General features: G+C 46.6%; 2 protein-coding genes across 2 annotated transcripts in view; one reads left to right on the top strand and one right to left on the bottom strand.

Moving 5' to 3' along the window:
• LOC127033157 (zinc finger protein 850-like) overlaps positions 1 to 23,581 on the bottom strand; it is a 226,776-nt gene extending 203,195 nt beyond the window's left edge. Inside the window, exons 1-7 of the mRNA XM_050920961.1 lie at positions 23,464 to 23,581; positions 21,318 to 22,602; positions 15,268 to 15,370; positions 11,465 to 12,652; positions 5,141 to 5,361; positions 4,235 to 4,326; positions 3,395 to 3,483 (exon numbers count right to left, since the gene is read on the bottom strand). Of these exons, the coding sequence (XP_050776918.1) occupies positions 3,395 to 3,483; positions 4,235 to 4,326; positions 5,141 to 5,361; positions 11,465 to 12,644 (1,582 nt within the window). The 5' untranslated portion in view covers positions 12,645 to 12,652; positions 15,268 to 15,370; positions 21,318 to 22,602; positions 23,464 to 23,581. The remainder of the gene's footprint in view (positions 1 to 3,394; positions 3,484 to 4,234; positions 4,327 to 5,140; positions 5,362 to 11,464; positions 12,653 to 15,267; positions 15,371 to 21,317; positions 22,603 to 23,463) is intronic.
• The window catches only part of LOC127032790 (zinc finger protein 569-like), a 253,686-nt gene that overhangs the window by 184,424 nt on the left and 44,633 nt on the right, over positions 1 to 24,629 (top strand).

Raw genomic sequence — 24,629 nt, 5'->3', positions numbered from 1 at the left:
AGGCATGGGGGTGGAAATTCTTGTCAGAGACAGTACTTGGTCCTGCTGTGAAGGCAGGGGACTGGACTCAATGACCCTTCAAGGTCCCTTCCAGCTCTATGAGATAGGCCTATCTCCATATATTAAATCCTGTAGGATGTTGTTAACACATGTTCCAAACCATAGCAGAAGTTGGCAAACCAGTCTGTCCTAAAGCAGAGCACACTGTTTAGGAGAGACTGGTTTGCCAACTTCTGCTATGGTTTGGAACATGTGTTAACAACATCCTACAGGAAAATCTTGATTTTACATACAAAGTTGCCACATCTTTTATCAGGACAACACTGACCACCAAATTATGAACTTTCAAAAGATACCTCAAAAGTCATACTTTGTACAAAACGTATTCCAGTAGGGTGCAGGGTATGAATATAGGAGTGTGTTCCATCACTTGTATAAACCAAAGGGATTGGAAACTATTCCTGGAGACCCTTTGAGGAGGTCACATGGTTCCTTGGAGACTTGAGGTTCCTTCAGGAGGTTCAGGGTCCTCCACATACCGAGGGATGTTATGACCCAGGCACAGAACAGGTCTTCAACCTCTTATCCTCTCTTCTAGCCCTGACCAGTCACAGGCAGGGCTGGAAATTATCCCTCCCCACAGAGAGCAGGGAACTTCCCTGGGGAGCTGGGAAATTTCCCAGAGCTTTCATTAAAAACACACAGTTTCTACTGTGAAAGTGCAATGCCCAGAGCTGCTGACTCCAGTGATTTTTATCACGAGTGTCATGCTATTTAGTTGGGATTTCAGTCCAAAACTCGCACATTTCCCCTTGTGTGACATGGCCACTGTTTCCCATTATTAGGGGCGGGGGGGAGCTGAAGTCAAATGACCCTTAATCAAGTTGGCCACTGTTTCCCTACAGATTCGGCATGTGGAAGTGAGGCTGCCCCTAATAAAGTTGGCCACCAACTGCCCTGTTTCCAGTGTGAATGATGTCAGGCTCTTCTCAAGGAATATGGCTGGGGCTCTGTGGTTAGGAGACTGGACGGGAAACTCAGCGGAAAAGTGGAAATATGGGGAGCTATAGGGACTGGAGGAGAGTCCAGGAGAATGTGTGGGGGAAAAAGAGAAGTTGAGGGGGATTCAGCCAGCAGGAGGCACATTAAATAGATTAAAAGCTGGTATCAGAGGGGTAGCCGTGTTAGTCTGGATCTGTAAAAGCAGCAAAGAGCCCTGTGGCACCTTATAGACTAACAGACGTTTTGGAGCATGAGCTTTCGTGGGTGAAAAACTGGCTAACTGTATAATGTCTCTTTAAACAAAAGCTAACTCTTGTAACAAGTGTTTTCTGTCTGATATGTACCAGGCAAGGACTTGTGAACTTGTTAGAAATTAATAAATAAATAGTTAAAAAAATAAACTGGTTAACTGATAAGTCTCAAAATGTAACTGTACATGGGGAATCGCCAGAGGACGGGTGTGTTTCTAGTGGAATCCCACAATGGCTAGTTCCTGGTCCTATGCTATTTAACATTTTTATCAATGACTTGGAAGAAAACAAAATCATTATTGATAAAGTTTGCAGAAGACACAAAGATTGGACGAGTGGTAAATAATAAAGAAGTCCGGTCATTTTACAGAGATTTGGATCACTTGGTAAACTGAATGTGTTTCTCTACAGCCACATATAAACTCCCACATCTAGGAACAAAGCAGGCGGTATTTGCAAAATGAGATACTCTTTCAGAGTCACTGCTCCCCAGGATAAAGATTTGAGGCTCATGGTAGATAATCAACTGAACCTGAGTTCCCAGGGTGATGCTGTACCTGAAAGATCCCATTAGCCCTTTTAATGTATAAACAGGGGAAACTTGAATAGGAATGGGTGGGTTATATTACCTCGCTGTGTGTTACTGGTGCACCAGCTACTTGACTACTACATCCTATTCTGGTATCCCCAGTTCAAGAATGATACTGAAAAATTGGAAAGGACTCTAAGAACCACAAGAATGATTAAACGATTGGAAAACTTGCCTTATATTGATAGACCCAAGGAGCCCAATCCATTTAGCTTATCAAACAAATGATTAAGTGGTGAGGTGATCTCCATCTACCAGTACTCATATGGGGCTCTTCAATCTAGCAGACAAAACTACATCAAGATACAGTGCCTGGAAGCTGAAGCAATAGAAATTCAGGGTATGTCTAGTCTAGACACGATAAATCGATCCCCAAGAACTCTCCCATCGACTCCTTTACTTCAGCACCACGAGAAGCGCAAGCAGAGTCGACAGGAGAGCAGCAGCAGTCAATTCACTGCAGTGAAGAAACCACAGTAAGTCGATCTAAGTACATCGACTTCAGCTACATTATTCACATAGCTGAAGTTGCGTAACTTAGATTGATCCCCTCCCTCAGTGTAGACCAGGGCTAAGACTAGAAATTAGGTGCAAACTTTCTACCAGAGAGGGTAATTAAGCATCGGGGAAAACTTACCAAGGGTTGCAGTGGATTCTCCATTACTGCAAATTTTAAAATCAAGATCAGATGTTTTTCTAAAAGATCCACTCTATTTCAATCAGGAATTAATACAGGGAAGTCCTATGGTCTGCGTTATACAGAAGGTCTGAGTAGATGATCACAATGGTCCGTTATGGCCTCAGAACTTATGAATCTATGCCTGTCTCTTGACGTTCTGGACTGACTCTTGGCTTCAGAGTTCTGTGGATTTGTAGTAGGTCTTTGATAAACTCCTGAATGTATGGCTGTTTCCTCATAGTGGGTAATTTCTAACTCTTCCTGCTGGGCCCTTCCCACATCTTCCAGCTCCATGATAAAGAGAATGTAGCATCCCTATAAATAGTTTGTTAGCGCTCACCATGTTCTAGTTTTAGAAAGCTCCTAAAACCTGTCAGAATGTAGTTAGGCTTTGGATATCTGCACTAGTTAAATAAGCATGGTTATTTGGAACTCAACTGAGCCTGGGGTTTCTACAAGTTTCTTTTTGTTGTGTAAAGAGCAAAAGACACAACAATTGGTTATGTGGATGGGATCGGAACCCAGGGATAGAGTAGAATAGAGAATGACTCTGGAGACCCAGTGAGAAGTGAAACGAAAAGGAAATCACAGCCTGCAATCACTGGGACAGTCAGTAAACTGCTCATTTACAGGAGAGAAAAAAGAGTTAATATGTCTGAATGTTTGGAGAAAATGGACTTGTTTGTTAGCTCAATAGAGGACTGGGCCTCATCTATCAAGGAACTAGAACAGTATCTAATCACTAACTACCTGAGGAGAAAAAGTTGGTGGTTTTATTAAGTGTAATGGAGGGGCACACAACATCCCTGGCATGAGAGGGAAATCAGGGACATTGGTAGGGACCCTCACACCTGCTACCTGATAATTGCTTACCTGTGCCTGTTTGGCTGCAGCCATTTCCCTTCACTCTCCCCAGGGAGAGTGGGAAAATGTGGACTGAAACCTGGATGTTATTTTCCAGCCTGTTAGGGTGAAAAGGGCAGAGGGAAAGTTTCAGAAGGGGGCTTTAGACAATTTCACACACTGGCTCATCCCCCTCCCCTTCCCTGCAAACAGATGTTCTGCATTCTGCCACATTGCAAAAATACTGGGGCATTTTTCTAAATCCACCAACACATATTTAAACCCTGCCAGAACCAAATACTAGAAAAGAACAAAATCAAAGCAGCTGCCAGGGCCGGCTTTACTGTTTTCGCTGCCCCAAGCAGTGCGCCGAATTGCCGCCGTGGACGGCGGGGGCCATCTGTGTGCCATTAGGGTGGCACGCACGTTTCCGCAGCGGCGGCAATTCAGTGGCAGCTTCTGTCTTGAGCTGGAAGACAGAAGCTGCGCCACCGCAGACATCTGAACATGGAAGCTGTCGCCGAATTGCCGGCGAGGCGGAAATGCGCATGCCGACCTAACGGCACACAGACTGTCCCTGCCGTCTGTGGCAGCAATTCGGCGCGCTGCTTGGGGGCAAAAACACAGGGACTGCCGCCCCTTGCAGACTGCCACCCCAAGCATCTGCTTGGAATGCTGGCGCCTGGAGCCGACCCTGGCAGCTGCCTTGGGGTTCCCCCTGACATTGTCACCCAGGGCAGTACCAGGGACTAGGCAGAGGAAGAAACTGACTTTTCCTGCTGCAGTTCCTTGTCTTGTGCAATGAGAAGTGAATCTAAAGTCAAAAGACATGGGCACGTTCAGGAGCCTGTAACTTCTCTCCCCACTTACTTCTCCTTTCCCACACTTTTCCTCTCTTCCCCCCTCCATTCTCCTTCCCCCCTCTGGACAGGAGATCCGGTTGCTGTTTTCCTGCGCCATGTCTACTCTGCAGAGCTTATACATGCACAGACCTTTAGGGTAGACGCAGCAGGAGCATTTCTTCCGGTGCAGGAAGATCACTTCTCTTGACAGCCGGGCAGACAGAACCACTTTGTCGGCATAGATATTTCTACCCTGGGGGGTTTCTCGGCCTGCCTATGTTGGTCCGGAGTGTGGAAGAAACCACATAGCTGTATCACTGTGAGCTGGATCAGCAGGCGCTCAGGGGGACAGAGCCCGGGGGATCAGGGATCGCAGCAGCTCTGGGACTCGCAGACCCCCGCCCCCCCGGGAGCAGAGCTCCGGCGAGGAGGGGCCAGTGGTGCAGAGTCACTTTCCTGCCCGGCCCCAGCCCTTCCCCGGGTCTCTCCCCTCACCTACAGGCTCCGGCTCAGGGGCTGGTGTCGGCAGAGCCCAGGGCTGCCCCAGGGGCTGGGTCCAGCTGCCGCAGAAAGTCCCCCGACTGGGCACAGAGGGGCGCTAGGGAAGGGCTCTCCCCGCACACAACCCGCTGGGGAGCAGCAGCGCCTGGGCGCGGGCTCCCGGCTCACAATGGAGCTATGGAGGCAGTGGCAGCAGCAGCGTCTGCGCCACCTGACCCAGGAAGCTCAAATTGCAAATCTCCCGGATCCTTTGGCAGACCGAGTTAAAGGGCCCGCACAGCCTGCCCCTCCCCAGCCTCCGCAACACCCAGATCCCTCTGGTGGCAGGAGCTAATGAATCCCGCTCCCCTCCTGCTCTTTGCCCTGGGGTTGAACATGTGGTCCAGGAGGGATCCAGCCAGAATCTTTTCCCAACCCTGGAAACGTGTCCCACAGAGCAGCGGCCCTGGTGCCCGCCAGGGCTGTGTCTGAGCTCGGGGGTCTCTTGCACTGGGGGACTCTCTCGAGCGATGGGCTCTCTGGTCCGCAGGGCATCTCCCCAGGCTCCTGATTCCCACTCAGACTGCAGCACCACTAGGAGAAGGGAGGCGAACACTCCCTCAGCAGCCGCCTTGCAAAGGGCACCCAGACTGCCAGGCACACGTTCAGCATGAGCTAGGGGACAGATGGTAAATTATTAAAAAAAAAAAAACAAAAAAAAAACAGAACAGTATGGCACAAAACAAATGGATTAAAAACTGGCTAGCTGACAGGTCTCAGAAGAATTGTACAATGAAGAACCATCAGTGAGCAGGTGTGTTTCTGGTGGGATCCTGCAGGGATCAGTTCCTGGCCCTACCCTACTTCACGTTTTCGTCAGTGAGCTGGAAGAAAACCGAAAAGTGTCACCCATGAAGTTTGCAAATTGCAAAGAAGGGCAGCGGTAAATCTCAAAGAGGACAGGTTGATGACGGAGAGCCTACGGGTGGCTAGGTGAGCTGGGTGCAAGCAAACAATTTATGTTTTAATATGGCTAAATGCAGAGTTATGAATCTAGAGCCAAAGAACATAGGCCACACTTGCAGGATGGGGCACTGTCTCGTGGGAAGCAGGAACTCTCTGAAAAAAAGACTTGTGGGACATGGTGGATAATCAGCTGAACATGAGCTCCCAGGGCAGCGCTGTGGCCAAAAGGGCTAATGCAATCCTTGGATGTATAAAAAGGGGAATATCCAGAAGGAGTAGGGAGGATGTGTTACCTCTGTATTTGGCAGTGGTCCAATCGCTGCTGGACTATTGTGTTGATAACTGGAGAGTGTTCAAAGAAGAGCAGTGAGAATGAGTAAAGGACTGGAAAACGAGCTGTACAGTGACAGAGCGAGCTCCTGGGCTCTAGTTTTGCTTTGCAAAGGGAAGGTTAAAGGGTGTCTTGCTCACAGTCTATCGGTACCTGCACGGAGAACAGAAATGTGAAACAGGGCAGCTCTTCATGTTGCCAGACAAAGGTGTAACGAGATCTAATGGCTGGAAGGGTGAAGCCAAGTGCAGACAAGTAACAAGGTGCAATTGTTTAACAGTGAGGGGTTATTAGCCAAGGGGGAAAATTATTAATTTTTAAATCAAGATTGGATGTTTTTGAAAGCATATGCTCTAGTTCAAGCAGGAATTACTCCAAGGAAGTTCTATGGCCTGTTATAGAGGAGGTGGGACTAGGTAATCACAATCAGGGCCGGCTTTAGGCCAATTCAACCAATTCCCCCGAATTGGGCCCCACACCTAAGAGGGCCCCGTGCCCAAGCCCCACTATGATGTACTAGCAAGAGCCGGTGCACTGTACCGGGGTGGCCCGGCTTCCCCGGGGGCAATTTAAAGGGCCTGGGGCTCCCAGCAGGGACTGGAGCCTCAGGCCCTTTAAATTGCCACCAGAGCCCCACTGCTGGAGCCCTGGGGTAGGGCTGCAGGGCTCTGGGGGCTATTTAACAAGTCTAGGGACTGCCCTTGTTTCTACCGCCCTGGCCCTTTAAATAGCCGCTGGAGCCCTACCGCTTCCCCAGGGCTCCCGTGGCTATTTAAAGGACTGAGACGGTAGAAGCAGGGGAGCCCCGGGCCCTTTAAATAGCCTCCGAGCCCTGGGCTGCTGCTGCTACCCCAGTGGGAGAGGGAGGAGGAGGGGGCACTTACCCTAAAGAGTGGGCTGTACCCCCTGTATCCGCACCCCCTGCCCTGCCCGCACCATCCCTGCACCCCCTGTCCTGCCCGCACCAGCCCCGCACCCCCTGCCGTCTCCAGCCAACCCCTGCCGCACCCCCCTGCGGCCCTGCCTGAAGCCAGACAGCTCACCCCACCCCACCCCACATCCTCCTGTCTCCAGCCAGCCCCGCACCCCTTGCCCTGCCTGCAGTCAGACCCTACCTCCAGTCAGCCCCTGCCCTGCCTCCAGCCAGCCCCATGTCCACTGGTGCCCTGCAGTTCCCAGGGCAATAACCCTGCACACCTGCTTCAATGAGGGGGGCAGGGAGTGGCTAGGACCCACACATATGCATACCCTAGGGCGACCAGACAACAAGTGTGAAAAATTGGAACGGGGGTGGGGTAATAGGAAATCCCTGTAAGAAAAAGACCACAAACTCAGGACTGTCCCTATAAAATTGGGACATCTGGTCACCCGAGCACACCCCCAGGGAGTGTTGGGGACTCACACGTGAAGTGGAGCTCATTTCTAGTTCAGGCCCATCTTTTTAAAAAGGAACTTTAGGTAGGGTTAACATACATCCGTATTTTCCCAGACATGTCCAGCTTTTTGGTTCTCAAATTGCCATCTGGGAGGAATTTTTCAAAACACAGACATATGGTAACCCTATTGGTACAAAAAATACATACTGTGGCAGATGCCTTAAATCAGAACTTTTTATAGGGAACCAGTTGCTAAGAAATTAAAGGCTTTTTTTTATGGGTTTTTTTTTTTTTTAAGTCATCCCTGCCAGGGCCCCGCTGAAACGGTTCGAATTGGGCCCCGCACTTCCTAAAGCCGGCCCTGATCACATGGCCATGTAATCAATTAATCTATGTAAAGCCTCCCCCTAGAGACCAGCCTTATAACTATTTGGAAATCAGTTGTGAGTAGGATTGTCAGATGTCCAGTTTTTGAAGGGAATCTGCTGCGTCCAGTCAGCACATCTGACCAGACACTAAAACTCCAGTTGGCTGCAGTAACTGGTCTCTGCCATTTGTGGACAGGAAGAGCAGCAGCTGTGGCTGGAGCCACATGGAGCAGCTGCTCTCTGCTCAGCTGCTGATGCCTGACAGAGAGCAGTGGCTGGCTTCCGGACTGGGCTGCAAGAGGTAGGTGCCACTGCCCACAGGAGAATCCTATCCACCACCCCTTCTGCCCGTCGTGCCCCGATTGCCCCGGCCCTTGCTCCTCACTGTGGGGGCTCACTTGTCCCCACCCCTGGCCTCTTGCTCCAGGGACCCCACACACACGTCCCAGCTCCTTGCTTTGGGGACCAACCACCACCACCTCCGCTCTGCTGTGCGCCGATTGGGCAGGTAGGCAGGGTCCACATCAGCTCCTCCCAGCCTGACTCTGAAGGCAGCACGTGAGCCCCAGGAGAGAAGAGAATGACTCACATACACCCCTCATTTCCCCCTTCCCCCCGCCCCCGGACTCACCTGCTGCCCAAGGGAGAGTGAAGAGTGAGCGACAGAGGCTGGGGGCAGGCCTTGAGGGAAAGAGCGGGGCAGGGCAATGGTGTTCTGTTTTCAGCAATTAGAAAACTGGCAACCCTAATGGTAACACTGAAGTGGAGACCAGGAGCAGCACAGGGGAGCTGAGATCTAAATGCACGGTGTGTTGCCATTTTTTCCTCTCCCTTCTAACCCTTGTTCATTTCCAATCATTCCCCTTTTCTTCGATTTTCCTCCTTTTGTTACTTTCACTCCATTTTCACCCCCTTCACACAGCCACATTCTGTCTCTCACACCGTCTCTGAGTCCACACAGCCCTTGGAATCTCTCAGCTGCCCCGGGCCTCCTCTCTGCCCATTCAGACTCTCTGACCCACCCCATCCCCACTGGGGCTCTGACCCATCCACTCTGAGCTTTCAGTCCCCTCCTGGACTGTAAGGATCATCATACCCTGGCAGACAGACTTTACACACACACAGATTATTAGGAATTTATTTGTATAAAACAAAAGATTCATATAAAAATTTCAATGAGACATGAAAGACTCTCTCAAAACCTGAATTTCATGAAATACGAGTCTCTGCCCCTACCCCACTGTACAGAAATAAGAAAATCCCTCCTAGAGTCATTATTTCAGGAATAGTCCCAGTGTGTCACAATCTCAGATGAGTCCCTGCCTGAAAACAGCAATGAGGGATTCCAACTACCATCCTTCCCTTCCATTCAGTAATACACTCCCCATGACAGAAAGAGCTGGGAAGGCGCCGGAGAACATCAAATACTAAATCACGGATTACATCAAAAAGACTGAGGTGTATAATGCCTATTTTGCTTTAGTATTCACTTGTGTGACCAGATAGTTAATATAATTAATATTAATAGCAAGTGAGGAGTGCAAGTCAAAATAGGGAAAGAACAAGTTAAGGAATAATTAGATAATAGTATTCAAATGGGGATGTTCTGATGAAATTTACTCTAAGGTACTTTAAGGAAATAGCTAAAGCCGTCTCTGAATCATTAGTGAGTATCTCTGAGAACTCATGGTGGGTGGGTGATTTCCCAGAACATGGGAGAAAGGCAAACATTGTAGCTATCATTAAAAAGGGAAACGAAGAGGCCTGGGGAAACTATAAACCAGTTACACTAACTTCAATAACTGGAAAGATACTGGAACAAATTATTAAACAACCAGTTTGTAAGTACCTACCGGATGATGATGATGATGGGCGATCACTTGTTACTGAATATGATCATCTTCGATGGGAGTTATGGGTCCTCAGGTGACTAATAAGGCCAATCCTTGAACCACAAGTTTGATATTAGGAAAAAAACTTTTTCAGTCAGAGAGTAGTGAAGCACTGGAATGGATTACCTAGGGAGGTGGTAGAATCTCCTTCCTTAGAGGTTTTTAAGGCCCATCTTGACAAAGCCCTGGCTGGGATGATTTAGTTGGGAATTGGTCCTGCTTTGAGCAGGGGGTTGGACTAGATGACCTCCTGAGGTCCCTTCCAACCCTGACATTCTATGATTCTATTACAATGAGGGCAGATGTTTTCAGGCTCAGCAGGAGGCTGTTGACCATGACTGGAGAACAGTCTCTCCTTCCTTCTGTGCTTCTTATCCTCTTCAGCTTGTCGGTAAGCAAGTTCAAAATGCAGGGGACCATCATGTAGGACTTCACTCCATTTTAAGCAATCCTAGGCACGTGTCTCCCAGGTATCAATGTCAATATTATATTTTTTTTAGGTTTGTAAGTACCTACCAGATAATAGGATAAGAAATAGCCAACATAGATTTGTCAAAAATTTCAAAAAGGCTTTGACAAGGTCCCTCACCAAAGGCTCTTAAGCAAAGAAAGCTGTCATGGGATAAGGAAGAAAGATCCACTCATGGATCAGTAACTGGTTACAAAAATAGGAAACAAGGTAGAAATAAATGATCAGTTTTCAGAATGGAGAGAGATAAGTAATGGTGTCCCCCTGGGGTCTGGACTGGGACCAGTACTAATCAGCATATTCATAAATGATCTGGAAAAAGGGGTAAACAGTGAGGTGGCAAAATTTGCAGATGATAAAAAACTACTCAAGATAATTAAGTCCAAAGCAGCCTGCAAAGAGTAACAAAGGGATCTCACAAAACTGGGTGACTAGGCAACAAAATGGCAGATGAAATGTTGATAAATGCGAAATAATGCACATTGGAAAACATAATCCCAGCGATACATATAAAATGATGGATGTCTAAATTAGCTCTTACCACTCAAGAAAGAGATCTTGGAGTCATTATGGATAGTTCTCTGAAACCATCCACTCAACATGCAGCAGCAGTCAAAAAAGCAAACAGAATGCTGGGAATCAAAAGGAAAGGGATAGATAATAAGACAGAAAATATCATATTGCCTCTATATAAGTCCACGGTACGCTCACCTTTTGAATACTGTGTGCAAATCTGGTCATGCCATCTAAAAAAAGATATATTGTAATTGGAAAAGATGCAAAAAAGAGCAACAAAAATGATTAGGGATATGGAATGACTTCTGTATGAGAAGAAGTTAATAAGACTGGACTTTTCAGCTTGGAAAAGAGAGGACTAAGGGGGGATATGATAGAGGTCTATAAAATCACAACTGGTGTGGAGAATGTAAATAAGGAAGTGTTGTTTACTCATTCTCCTAACACAAGAACTAAGGGTCACCAAATGCCTTGTAACTACAGCCCCAGAGGGCCCCTTTTTGCTTCCCTGAATAACATTCCCCTGTCCCTACCCCGAGATGCCCTAAGAGCTGCAGACAAATCAGACAATAACTGCAATGGGGTATTTTTACCTCTCCTCTAAAATGGAAAATGTGTGTAACCCACAGAAATGTCTCTCTACCAATCCCAATAACCTGCTCACCCCAGACCCTGAAAGCACCCAGCTCCTGGGTATCCAGCATTCTGTCCTCTTCTACCCCTGTCAAATATCCCCTACTGAAACCCAAACCCGTCATCCACTTGCTGCCCCTGCAAAGACCGTCAATCAATGAAGCACACCTACACTTTACTTCAGGAGAGCATAGACCCATTGTCCCATAGTGAGAGTTCCTGCTAGCCTGCATGGAGTTTCTGATGGGACATTAGAGAGATCTTCACCTTGTAGCTTTTCCCACAAACAGAACATTTATAGTTTCTCTTTGTTGTGGGGGCTCTCTGATGTGAAATACGTTCTGACCTCTGCTGGAAGCTTTTTCGACACACAGAACATTTAGAGGGTGTCTTTTGAGTGTGGGTTTTCTGGTGTCTAATGAGGTCAGAGCTCCTAGTGAAGTTTTTCCCACACTCGAGGCAGTTATAGGATCTCTCTGGCCTGTGCATTTTCTGGTGCGAAATAACGTGAGCCTTCCGACTGAACCCCTTCCCACACTCTGGGCAGTAATAGGGTTTTTCTCCTGTGTGGCTTCTCTGATGATTCATGAGGTCTGAGCTCTGCTTGAAGCTTTTCCCACACTCAAGGCATTTATAGGGTCTCTCTCCAGTATGGATCCTCTGATGTCTAACAACAGCTGAGCCATCACTAAAGTTTTTTCCACAGTCAGGACAATTATATGGCATCTTTCCAGTGTGCATTCTTTGATGTCTAATGAGGTGTGAGTGCCGAATAAAACTTTTCCCACACTCAAGGCAGTTATAGGGTCTCTCTCCTGTGTGGATTCTCTGATGCTTAATTAGGTTTGAGCCTTGATTGAAACTTTTCCCACATTCCAGGCAGTTATAAGGTCTCTCTCCTGTATGGATTTTCTGGTGTGAAATCAGGATTGAACTCCGCTTGAAGCTTTTCCCGCAGTCGGGGCATTTATAGGGTTTCTCTTCTGTGTGCACCCTCTGATGCACGACAAGGGTGGAGCTCCGAGTGAAGGATTTCCCACACTCCAAGCAGTTATAGGGTCTCTCTCCTGTGTGGACTCGCCGATGAACAATCAGGGATGAGTCATTACTGAAGATTTTTCCACACTCAGCGCATTCATATGGTTTCCCTTTAGTGCAGATTCCTGGCTGGATCATGTCTCCAGGAAAGTCCTTCAAGCCAACCCCTTGGTCAGTGGATTTACCCTGTTGTCTCTCTCCTGAGGAGGTTCCCTGCTGCACTTCTGGCCTGTGCTGATTTCCACAGGATTCTCCCTGCTCAGGACTCCAGAAAAAGTCCCCTTCAGATCTTCCCGATAGTGTTCTTTGTGCTTCCATTTGCTCAGGACCTTCCTGCTGAGGATGCTCCTCCTTGTTCTCACTCACCATCCCATCACCTGATGTGACAGAGAGAGAATCCAGATAGGAGTCAGTCCCTGCACTGGAAGAAGAGCGCAATGAAGCAGAAAAACTGCCAGCTGGCTCAGCGAGGGGTAAAGAAAATGTTTGGGTTAAGCTAGCCCCACCTTACTATACCTGCAAACAATGCCAAGAATGGAGGGAGGTTAAAAGAAGGGACCTTGGCTCTGCTCAGGGCTGAAGGGATGGAGCAGTGACGTGCCAGCCAGGGCAGTCACCTGGAAGCCAGCACTGGCTCCCCAACCAAGGAGTGACAGCGAATGAACCCCCAGCACCAGAGGTAACAGACTGAGGTAACTCCTCCTCACCTTGCCTGAAGGGACATGGGACCGCACCAAGGCATGTCCCTAGACCCAAGAGAGAACCCTACAGGCAGCAAGCCAGCAGGTTGTACTGGAGGGGCCATGTCCCAAACTGAATGGATTTGTAGGAAGTAGCCCATGACAGTGGGTTCTGACTCCCTGCTGGGAGGGACACCAACCCCACCCTGTTCAGGGGTTGATTACACAGGGCCATAGGCTGGGACCCTGTGGAGAAGGAGGACCTGGGTGCCCCTTACCCCACCCCTGGCCTTAAAGACAAAGTACTTGGCCCAGTAGGGGACTGAAAGCCTGGCAATCTATCCACTAGGCTGACCAACCACTGGGGAGAATAGGGAATATGACCTATTCTGCTCCCACATCCCATCCGAACATTCAAAGGCAAGGAGCTGCTCCTAGGCATCAGTGAGTGTGGGTGGGAAGCCACGAGCGACATCTGCCATGTGTATACACCACCTGCTGAGGACACGCCTGACCTGGAGGACAGAGACCTGGAGATGCTCACAGGCCTTTGTGAGAATCTCAGCTGTGTACATAGAACCGTAGGACTGGAAGGGACCTCGAGAGATCTTCTAGTCCAGTCCCTTGCACTCAAGGCAGGACTAAGTTATCTAGACCAGTGGTTCTAAAACTTTTTTTTTTTCCTCTGCGGACCACTTGAAAATTGCTGAGGGTCTCAGTGGACCACTTAATGATCTTTTCAAATGTTGTCTGTAGCATTAACTAACAATTGTAAAGCACTTTGGATAAAAGCACTATATTAAAAAAACGTAATAAAGTTTTTTTGTTCTACAAATAAAAGGACACAACTCGTTTTGATATCAGTAGTCTTACCTTTCAAATGCAATGGATAGCCTTCTCTCCCCTGCCATGGCAGCCCTGAAGCTGGGACTGGGAAGGTGGTGGGGGGTCTCTCCCTCTCTCCCCCACCGCAGCATTCCCTGAGCTGGGGCCTCTTTCTCTGGCCGCTGCAGTCCTGCATGTCCAAAATTCCCCCCACCCCCTCTTCTCACACCACTGCCACACCTGCATGGCTCCACTAATTAGGTGGGTGGCCCTTCATTCTCTTGTGTGCAGAAACCCAGGTGTGCACCTTAGAGGGAACTATCCGTGGATCCTCACCTGAATGGAGCTCACGGACCATCTGATCTAGACCATCCCTGACAGGTGTCTGAAGATTTTTAAGAGCAGGTTAGACAATGATGGAGAGTCCATAACCTCCTTAGGCAATTTATTCCAGTGGTTAACTACCCTGAAAGTTAAGAAGTTTTTCCTAATGTCCAACCTAAACCTCCCTTGTTGCAATTTAAGCCCATTCCTTCTTGTCCTATCCTCAGAGGATAGAGAGAACAATTATTCTCCCTCCTATTAGTAACACCCTTTTATGTACTTGAAAACTGTTATATCCCCTCAGTCTTCTCTTCTCCAGACTAAACAAACCCTATTTATTTATTTATTTATTTTCAATCTTCCCTCATAGGTCATGTTTTCTAGAACTTTAATTTTTGTTGCTCTTCTCTGAGCATTCTCCAATTTGTCCACATCTTTCCTGAAATGTGGTGCACAGAGCTGGGCACAATACCCCTGTTGAGGCCTAATTAGTGCGGAATAGAGCAGAAGAATTATTTCTTGTGTCTTGCTTACAATACTCCTGCTATACATCACAGAATGAGGTTTTTTGTTTTTTTTTGTTTTTTGTCTTTGTGACATTACACTGTTGACCCTTTAGCCTGTGATCCACTATGACCCCTAGATCCCTACCCACAGTAGTCCTTCTGTGCTAGTAATTTCCCATTTCGTGTGTGTGCGCAACTGATTGTTCCTTCATAAGTGGAGTACTTTGCATTTGTCCTTATTGAATTTCATCCTATTTACTTCAGACCATTTCTCCAGATCACTTTGAATTTTAATCCTATCCTCCAAAGCACTCGCAACCCCTCCCAGCTTGGTATAATCTGCAAACTTTATAAGAGTACTCTCTATGCATTATCTAAATCATTGATGAAGATATTGAACGGAACCAGATCCAGAACTGAGCCCTGCGGGACCCCACTCATTATGCCCTTCCAGCATGACTGTGAACCACAGATAGGAACTCTCTGAATGGCTTTCCGGCCAGTTTTGCATCCACCTTATAGTAGCTCCATCTAGGTTGTATTTCCCTAGTTTCTTTATGAGAAGGTCATGTGAGAGTATCAAAAAAGTCTTACTACAGTCAAGACATACCACATCAATGGCAGATGGCCTCTGCGTCTGTTTAATCAATTCCTCACCTGTGTGGCTGTTTCTCTGGATCTCCCTCTCCTCAGAGTCCTGGAGATCTTGGACCCATGTCTCTTCCCTGGGAGATCACAACAAGTTTGGGAATGGGAAATCCTGCTCCAGGCAAAGAAAACATGTGAGACCAAGATTTTACACTTATTCTAAGACATGGTTGTTTCCAGATGTGCTAGCTGGGTGGGTGTGACATAGCAAGGGCCAATCCAGACTAATCAGCAGCTGTGTCACCCCTGCCCTGTAACCTTAGGTGCCTTACAATGCCTTGCTGAACTAACACCCACCAGGGCCACACACAGCCTACCAGCATGCAAACCACACCCTGAGAGTATGTGTGTGTCTGTGTGTAACTGCAGCCTTCCAGGCACACTTGGGTTTCATAGAACTAAGGTCAGAAGGGACCATTACGGTCATCTAGTCTGACCTCCTGCACCATGCAGGCCACAGAATCTCATCCACGCACTCCTGTAACAAACTCCTAACCTATGTCTGAGTTATTGAAGTCCTCAAATTGTGGTTTAAAGACCTCAAGGTTCAGAGACACTCTGAAGTATAGCCAAAGCTGGCGAGAGTCAGATTGACCCCACATACCCTCAGTCTTAGATTTCCCCCAGAAATGTATGTCCTGTACTACCCAGCCCTCTCCAGGACAATACAAATAAAATAAGTCTTTTATTCCTTAAAGGAATAATATGGCTGCTTATTACTTTATTTAAAGTACTCAGACACTCCAACTTAAACACAATAGATTGGATAAAACAGTAAATCAAGTTTATTAACTACAAAGAGAAAGGTTTTAAGTGAATACTAGGTTTTAAGTGAATACAAGTATGATTAGGGGTTTGGAGAGGGTCCCATATGAGGAAAGATTAGAGAGGCTAGGACTTTTCAGCTTGGAAAAGAGGAGACTATGGGGGGATATGATAGAGGTAGGTAAAATCATGAGTGATGTGGAGAAAGTGGATAAGGAAAAGTTATTTACTTATTCCCATAATACAAGAACTAGGGGCCACCAAATGAAATTAATAGGTAGCAGGTTTAAAACAAATAAAAGGAAGTTCTTCTTCACACAGCGCACAGTCAACTTGTGGAACTACTTACCTGAGGAGGTTGTGAAGGCTGGGACTATAACAGTGTTTAAAAGAGAACTGGATAAATTCATGGTGGTTAGGTCCATAAATGGCTATTAGCCAGGATGGGTAAGGAATGGTGTCCCTAGCCTCTGTTTGTCAGAGGATGGAGATGGATGGCAGGAGAGAGATCACTTGATCATTGCCTGTTAGCTTCACTCCCTCTGGGGCACCTGGAATTGGCCACTGTCGGCAGACAGATACTGGGCTAGATGGACCTTTGGTCTGACCCGGTACGGCCGTTCTTATGTTCTTAAGTAATGAGGCATAAGTGAGAAAACAAAATAAAAAAAAACTAAATAAAGAAGATGCTTTCTCACATCTAACAATTTTTGTTACCTCTGAAGCAAAGTTTCTCACCACATGCTTTCAGCAGTGTTACTGCCCAACCTTCAGGTCAGGACCTATCCCCCATAGTCCAACAGCTATTTTCTTTGTCTGCTCAGGTGCAAAGAATGAGATGAACAGGGAGTGGGAGGGGGGAGAAGAGGCCTCTTGGGGTGTCTGCCCCTCTTTTTTTATAGTCCTGTTCCCCCTTTGAGAAGCATTTCCAGCTGAGAACCAGGAGACAAAGAGTCTGCATGGAAAGATTTTCTCTGCTGCTTTTTTCTTCACCTGTCTGTGATCCCTTTGTTTCCCTTCCTGCTTGATGACTCTAGTTACTGCTTAAATGCTAATGAAGCAGAGCACGCTGCTTAGGACAGACCGGTTTGCCAACTTCTGCTATGGTTTGGAACATGTGTTATCAACATCCTACAGGAAAATCTTATTTTTACATACACTGTTGCCACATATTTTATCAGGAAAAAACTGACCACCAAATTATGAATTTTCAAAAGATACCTCAAAAGTCATACTTTGTACAAAAAGTATTCCAATAGGGTATGAATACAGGAGTGTGTTCCATCACCTGTATAAACAAAGGGATTGGAAACCGTTCCTGGAGACCCTTTGAGGAGGTCACATGGTTCCTTGGAGACTTGAGGTTCCTTCAGGAGGTTCAGGGTCCTCCACATACCGAGGGATGTTATGACCCAGGCACAGAACAGGTCTTCAACCTCTTATCCTCTCTTCTAGCCCTGACCAGTCACAGGCAGGGCTGGAAATTATCCCTCCCCACAGAGAGCAGGGAACTTCCCTGGGGAGCTGGGAAATTTTCCAGAGCTTTCATTAAAAACTCAATTTCTACTGTAAAAGTGCAATACCCAGAGCTGCTAACTCCAGTGATTTTTATCACTAGTGTCATGATATTTAGTTGAGATGTCAGTCCAAAACTTGCACATTTCCCCTTCTGAATCTTGGCTGCCATTTCCCATTACTTTGGGAGGGGTCTGAAGTCAAATGGCCCTTAATCAAAATGGCCCCTGTTTCCCTACAGATTTGGCATGTGGAAGAGAGGCTGCCCCTAATAAAGATGGCCACCAACTGCCCTTGTTTCCAGTGTGAATGATGTCAGGCTCTTCTCAAGGAATACGGTTGAGGCTCTGTGGTTAGGAGACTGGACGGGAAACTCAGCGGAAAAGTGAAAATATGGAGAGCTATAGGGACTGGAGGGGGGTCCAGGAGGATGTGTGGGGGACAGAGAGATTGAGGTGGATTCAGCCAGCAGGAGGCTGAGCAGGTGCAAGAGAATAGAGAGTGCAGGCATATGTGGGGTAGTAGCTATGAGAGGTGGGAAACCGGAAAGAGAATGGCAGGTGACTATACAACAGGAGAGAAAAGGAGAGTGTGGGGGAGAGGACTGGCTGGGGTAAAGAGGAAACAGAGTCGTGATTAAGCAGGGAGATGGAGAAGTCAGAAGGGTAAATCCCAGCAGCTGGGGTGGGGGACACACTTTTCCATGTGCACTGTTGGAGGTGGAGTTTTGTTGATGCAGTGTGATACACACACACAGGCAGCTTCACACATACATCTCCCCTCTACCCCCTGGGCTCAGAAAACAGAAGGCAAATAAAATTACCACAATTTTTTTTTTTAATTTTTAAACCTCCTCCCCATGCTGTGCTGCCCAGTGCAGTAGTCTGGGAGCTGACCTTGTTCGTGAAGACAGAGGCAAAAAAAGCATTGAGTACATTAGCTTTTTCCACATCCTCTGTCACTGGGTTGCTTCCCTCATAAAGTAAGGGGCACACACTTTCCTTGACTTTCTTCTTGTTGCTAACATACCTAAAGAAACCCTTCTTGTTACTCTTAACATCTCTTGCTAGCTGCAACTCCAAGTGTGATTTGGCCTTCCTGATTTCATTCCTGCATGCAAGAATATAGCTGCAAGGGGACAGGCTAGACAGAGTATTCAGGAAGGCAGTAAACTAATACCAACAGAGGAGTGTGAAAAGAGGGAACAAACGAGCACTCAGCAAAAAATTAAGAAGTTGAGAACAAAATTAATCAAGACACCAAGAAACACGAAAAGAAAGAATTCTTCAATTGCCTACATACCTATGCTAGGGACCTGGGTAAAAAAAAAAAAAACCAAGAGAAACTGAAAATATTCATTTATGAGCACAAATTTGATCTAGATGGTGTTACTGCTTTGTGCAGGAGGTCAGAGTAGATGATCATATTGGTCCCTTCTGACCCTAAAGTCTATGAGTCTACTGGAACTGTTGGGATGAGTCACATGATCAGAGTGTTAAAATCAACTATTATAATCTATTTGGGAAGAACTGAGTAGGAAGAAAGAGAGGGGGCTTGGCACCCTACATCACAAATGGCATTATCTATTTCTGAGTCACCAACAACTTAAATGCTTACAGATCAGTGCATTAACAGATAAAGCACAAGATGAGGTACTAGCTGGTGTAGGGAAGAAAGCTGTGTGATCATGAGGAACTTTAATCTGAGTGACACAGGTTGCAGTTCTCATGCTACCAGTACTAAAATGTCATGAGAATTTCTTATTTATACATAACAATTTACTCACTCAAAAGTGTTGCAACCAATATGAGGGAGTTCTAGCTGAGACCTCATCTTGAGGGATGAAAATTGCTCTTCATCCCAGCACTAAGAATTAGTGGTTACAAACAGAATAAAGTCCAAACCAGCTCACGCTCGCTTGCTCGCTCTCTCTCTCTCCCCCCCCCACCCCCCCGGGTGCTTTAACAGGGCTAGTTTCACAAAGCTGGAAATGGTTATGAGCCATATCAGCTGGTAACAATAATTTAAACAGAAAAACATGAATGACAATCGGAAACTGCTTAGGAACATTTTACTAGATGGCCAAAAAGTCACAATCCCAAAATCAAGATAGAAGGCTACACTGGTTAAAAAGGAACAGCCTGGCTTAGCAGGGAAGTGAGAGTATTTTTGAAAACTTGAATATACACATACATACAACAAATGAGGAAAAGGAGAGGATGATAGAAATGAATATGTCAGAAGCTAGGAATTGTATATAATTGATAAGGGAAGCAAAAGGACATAGGGAGAATGCTATGATCAGAACAGTTAAGGACAGTAAGGTGTTTTTAAAGCTTACAAGGAAGAAAAGCAATCCTATCAATGTTATTAGTCCATTGCTACATGAAAATAGCTGTCAATAATAATACAGAAAAGGCAGAAGTTTTCAATAAATATTTTTGTTCCATATTTGGGAAAAAGCTGATGATATATTCATAACATCTGATGATGATGATAAAATACTGTCCAGTGGTTTAAGCATTGGCCTGCTAAACCCAGGGTTGTGAGTTCAATCCTTGAGGGGGCCATTTGGGGAACTGGGGTAAAAATTTGGGGATTGGTCCTGCTTTGAGCAGGAGGTTGGACTAGATGACCTCCTGAGGTCCCTTCCAACCCTAATATTCTATGATTCTATGACTGTAACAATAACTTTAAGGAGAATGCTAAACATCACCTATTAAAGTTAGACATTTTAATATCAAACACTAGATTTTTTTTTTTAATTATTTTTATTTTTTAAAATCAAGCTTGGAACAGTGGAGACGTTCCAAAGGACTGGAAGGAAACTAATGTTGTGCCAATACTTTAAAAGAGCAAATGGGATGACCTGGGTAATTATAGGCCTGTCAGCCTGACATCAGTCCTAGGAAAAATAATGGAACAGCTGATGTAGGAATTTATTTCTATAGAATTAGAAGACGACAATATAATTAATGTCCATCAACATGGATTTATGGGAAATAGATCTTGTCAAACTTAGGATTTTTTTTGATGATTACGAGTTTGATTGATCAAGGTAACTGTGTTAATGTTGTATACTTGACTTCTGCATTCAACTTGATACCACATGACATTTTGATTAAGAAACTAGAATGATTCAAAAATCAACATGGCACATTAAATAGATTAAAAACAGGCTAACTGTATAATGTCTCTGTAAACAAAAGTAACTCTTGTAACAAGTGTTTTCTGTCTGATATGTACCAGGCAAGGATTTGTGAACTTGTTAGAAATTAATAAATAGTTAAAAAAAAATAAACTGGCTAACTGATAAGTCTCAAAATGTAACTGTAAATGGGGAACCGTCAGAGGACGGGTGTGTTTCTGGTGGAATCCCACAGTGGCTAGTTCTTGGCCTATCCTATTTAACATTTTTATCAATGACCTGGAAGAAAACAAAATCAATATTGATAAAGTTTGCAGAAGACACAAAGATTGGAAGAATGGTAAATAATAAAGAAGACCGGTCATTTTACAGAGATTTGGATCACTTGGTAACCTGAATGTGTTTCTCTGCAACCACACATAAACTCCCACATCTAGGAACAAAGCAGGCAGTATTTGCAAAATGAGATACTCTTTCAGAGTCACTGCTCCCCAGGATAAAGATTTGAGGCTCATGGTAGATAATCAACTGAACCTGAGTTCCCAGGGTGACGCTGTACCTGAAGGATCCCATTAGCCCTTTTAATGTATAAACAGGGGAAACCTGAGTAGGAATGGATGGGTTATATTACCTCGCTGTGTATTACTGGTGCCACTGCTACTTGACTACTATGTCCTGTTCTGGTATCCCCAGTTCAAGAATGATGCTGAAAAATTGGAAAGGGCTCAAAGAACCACAAGAACGATTAAACGATTGGAAAACCCAATTGATATATTGATAGACCCAATAAGCTCAGTCCATTTAGCTTATCAAACAGATGATTAAATGGTTACATGATCCTCATCTACAGGTACCCATATGGGGAACAGATATTTGATAATGGGCTCTTTAATCTAGCAGACAAAAGTACAAGATATACAGTGCCTGGAAGGTGAAGCAATAGAAATTCAGACTAGAAATTAGGTGCAATCTTTCTACCAGAGAGGGTAATTAAGCATCAGGGAAAACTTACCAAGGTTTGCAGTGGATCCTCCATTACTGCAAATTTTAAAATCAAGATCAGATGTTTTTCTAAAAGATCCACTCTATTTCAACCAGAAATTAATACAGGGAAGTCCTATGGCCTGCATTATATAGAAGGTCTGAGTAGATGATCACAATGGTCCATTATGACCTCAGAACTTATGAATCTATGCCTGTCTCTTGATGTTCTGGACTGACTCTTGGTTTCAGAGCTCTGCAGGTTGGCAGTAGGTCTTTGATAAACCTCTGAACATGTGGCCTTTTCCTCATAGTGAGTAATTTCTAACTCTTCCTGCTGGGCCTTTCCCACATCTTCCAGTTCCACGTTAAAGAAAATGTAGCGTCCCTATAAATAGTTTGTCAGCCTGCACCATGTTCTAGTTTTAGAAAGCTCCAAAAATGTCAGAACAGCAGTGAACGAAGTTAGGCTTTGGATATCTGCACTAGTTAATTAAGTATGGTTATTTGGAACTCAACTGAGCATGGGGTTTCTACAAGTTTCTTTTTGTTGTGTAAAGAACAAAAGACGCAACAATTGGTTATGCGGATCGGATCTGAACCCAGGGATAAAGTGGAATATGTCTGAATGTTTGGAGAAAATGGACTTGTTTGTTAGCTCAATAGAGGACTGGGCCTCATCTATCAAGGAATTAGAACAGTATCTAATCACTAACTACCTGAGGAGAAAAAGTTGGTGGTTTTATTAAGTGTAATGGAGGGGCACACAACATCCCTGGCATGAGAGGGAAATCAGGGACACTGGTAGGGACCCTCACACACACCTGCTCCCAGAGAATTTCTTTCCTGTGCCTGTTTGGCTGCAGCCATTTCCCTTCACTCTCCCCAGGGAGAGTGGGAAAATGTGGACTGAAACCTGGATGTTATTTTCCAGCCTGTCAGGGTGAAAAGGGCAGAGGGAAAGTTTCAGAAGGGGGCTTTAGACAACTTCACACACTGGTTCACTCCACTCCACTCCCCTTCCCTGCAAACAGACGTTCTGCATTGTGGCACACTGTGAAAACACTGGGGCATTTTTCTAAACCCACCAACACATATTTAAACCCTCCCAGAACCAAATACTAGAAAAGAACAAAATCAAAGCAGCTGCATTGGGGTTCCTCCTGACACTGTCACCCAGGGTAGTAGCAGGGACTAGGCAGAGGTAGGAACTGACTTTTCCTGCCTTGGTTCCTTGTCTTCTGCAATGAGAAGTGAATCTAAAGTCAACAGACCTGGGCAGGTTTAGGAACCTGTAACGTCTCTCCCCACTTGCTTCTCCTTTCCCATACTTTTCTCTTCCCCCTTTCACTCTTCTTCCCCCCTCTGGACAGGAGATCTGGTTGCTGTTTTCCTGCAGCCACGTCTACTCCGCAGAGCTTATAACTGCATAGGCCTTTAGGGTAGACGCAGCAGGAGTATTTCTTCCGGTGCAGGAAGATCACTTCTCTTGACAGCCGGGCCGACAGAAGCACTTTGTCGGCATCGCTGTGTCTGGGGGTTTTCTCGGCCTGGCTATGTTGGTCCGGGGTGTGGAAGAAACCACACAGCTGTGTCACTACGAGCTAGATCTGCTCCTGCAGGCGCTCAGGGGGGCAGAGCCCGGGGGTGGGGGGGCGGCTTAGGGAGGGCAGCAGGTCTGGGACTCGCAGACTCCCGGCCCCGGGAGCAGAGCTGGGGCGAGGAGGGGCCGCTGGTGCAGAGTCACTTTCCTGCCCAGCCCCAGCCCCAGCCCTTCCCCGGGTCTCGCCCCTCACCTGCAGGCTCCGGCTCAGGGGCTGGTGTCGGCAGAGCCCGGGGCTGCCCCAGCGGCTGGTTCCAGCCCCCGAAGACAGTCCCCCCGGCTGGGCACAGAGGGAGGTTAGCGCAGGTCTGTCCCCGGGCTTCCGACTCACAATGGAGCTATAGAGGCGGCGGCAGCAGTGTCTGACCCAGGAAGCTCAAATTGCAAATCTCCCGGATCCTTTGGCAAACCGAGTTAAAGGGCCCGCACAGCCTGCCCCCCCCCCGCCTCCGCAACACCCAGATCCCTCTGGTGGCAGGAGCTAATGAATCCCGCTCCTCTCCTACGCTTTGCCCTGGGGTTGAACATGTGGCCCAGGAGGGATCCAGCCAGAATCTTTTTCCAACCCCGGAAACGTGTCCCACAGAGCAGCGGCCCTGCTGCCCGCCACATGAAGTAAAATTTCAGACCCATGACTTGTTCATACTGTTCTATACACTGAAATGTAAGTACAATATTTATATTTAAATTGATTCATTTTATAATTATCTGGTAACAATAAGACAGTCAGCAATTGTTCAGTATCAGCGTGTTGGGACACTTTTGTCTGATTTTGTCTGATTCTGAAAGTGAGTAGCGTTTTGTATGATTTGTGTCTGATTTTGTGAGTGAGGTGAAACCTGGGAGCGATGCAAGACAAATCAGACTCCTGAAAGGGGCACAGCAGCTTGGAAAAGTTGGGAGCCCCTGACCTGGAGTCTCTGGCTCAGGAGCCGGTGTGAGTAGAGCCCAGGGCTGCCCCAGGGGCTGGTTCCAGCCACTAGACAAAGTCCCTCCTGGCTGGACACAGCAGGGGATTTAAGGAAGGTCTCCCCCACCCCACACAGACCCCGCTGGGGGAGCAGCAGCTGATCAATGCAGGCTTCCAGCTCACAATGGAGACAGCAGCAGCGTATTCTCACACTGACCACCCAAATGCAGGAGCCTCTGTAGCAATAATAATTATTATGTATTGCAGTGCGGTCCTGCCTCCCCCATGCCAGCACCGGATACAAGAACCGCTCTATGCAACCCCTTCCTGTGTCCATGAATATCAACCCAGGCAGCCTGCAGCCCTCCCTGGGACCGGCTGTAACTTGAGCTTAGAATGGCCGTCTGCAGAGAAAGGGGTGGGGAGGGAATTGGGGGTGTGAAATGAAC

This window comes from Gopherus flavomarginatus, chromosome 12 (assembly GCF_025201925.1).
Source record: "Gopherus flavomarginatus isolate rGopFla2 chromosome 12, rGopFla2.mat.asm, whole genome shotgun sequence".
NCBI lineage: Eukaryota > Metazoa > Chordata > Testudines > Testudinidae > Gopherus > Gopherus flavomarginatus.
The sequence above is the reverse complement of the archived record's forward strand: the minus strand, read 5'-3'. Positions and strand labels throughout refer to the sequence as shown.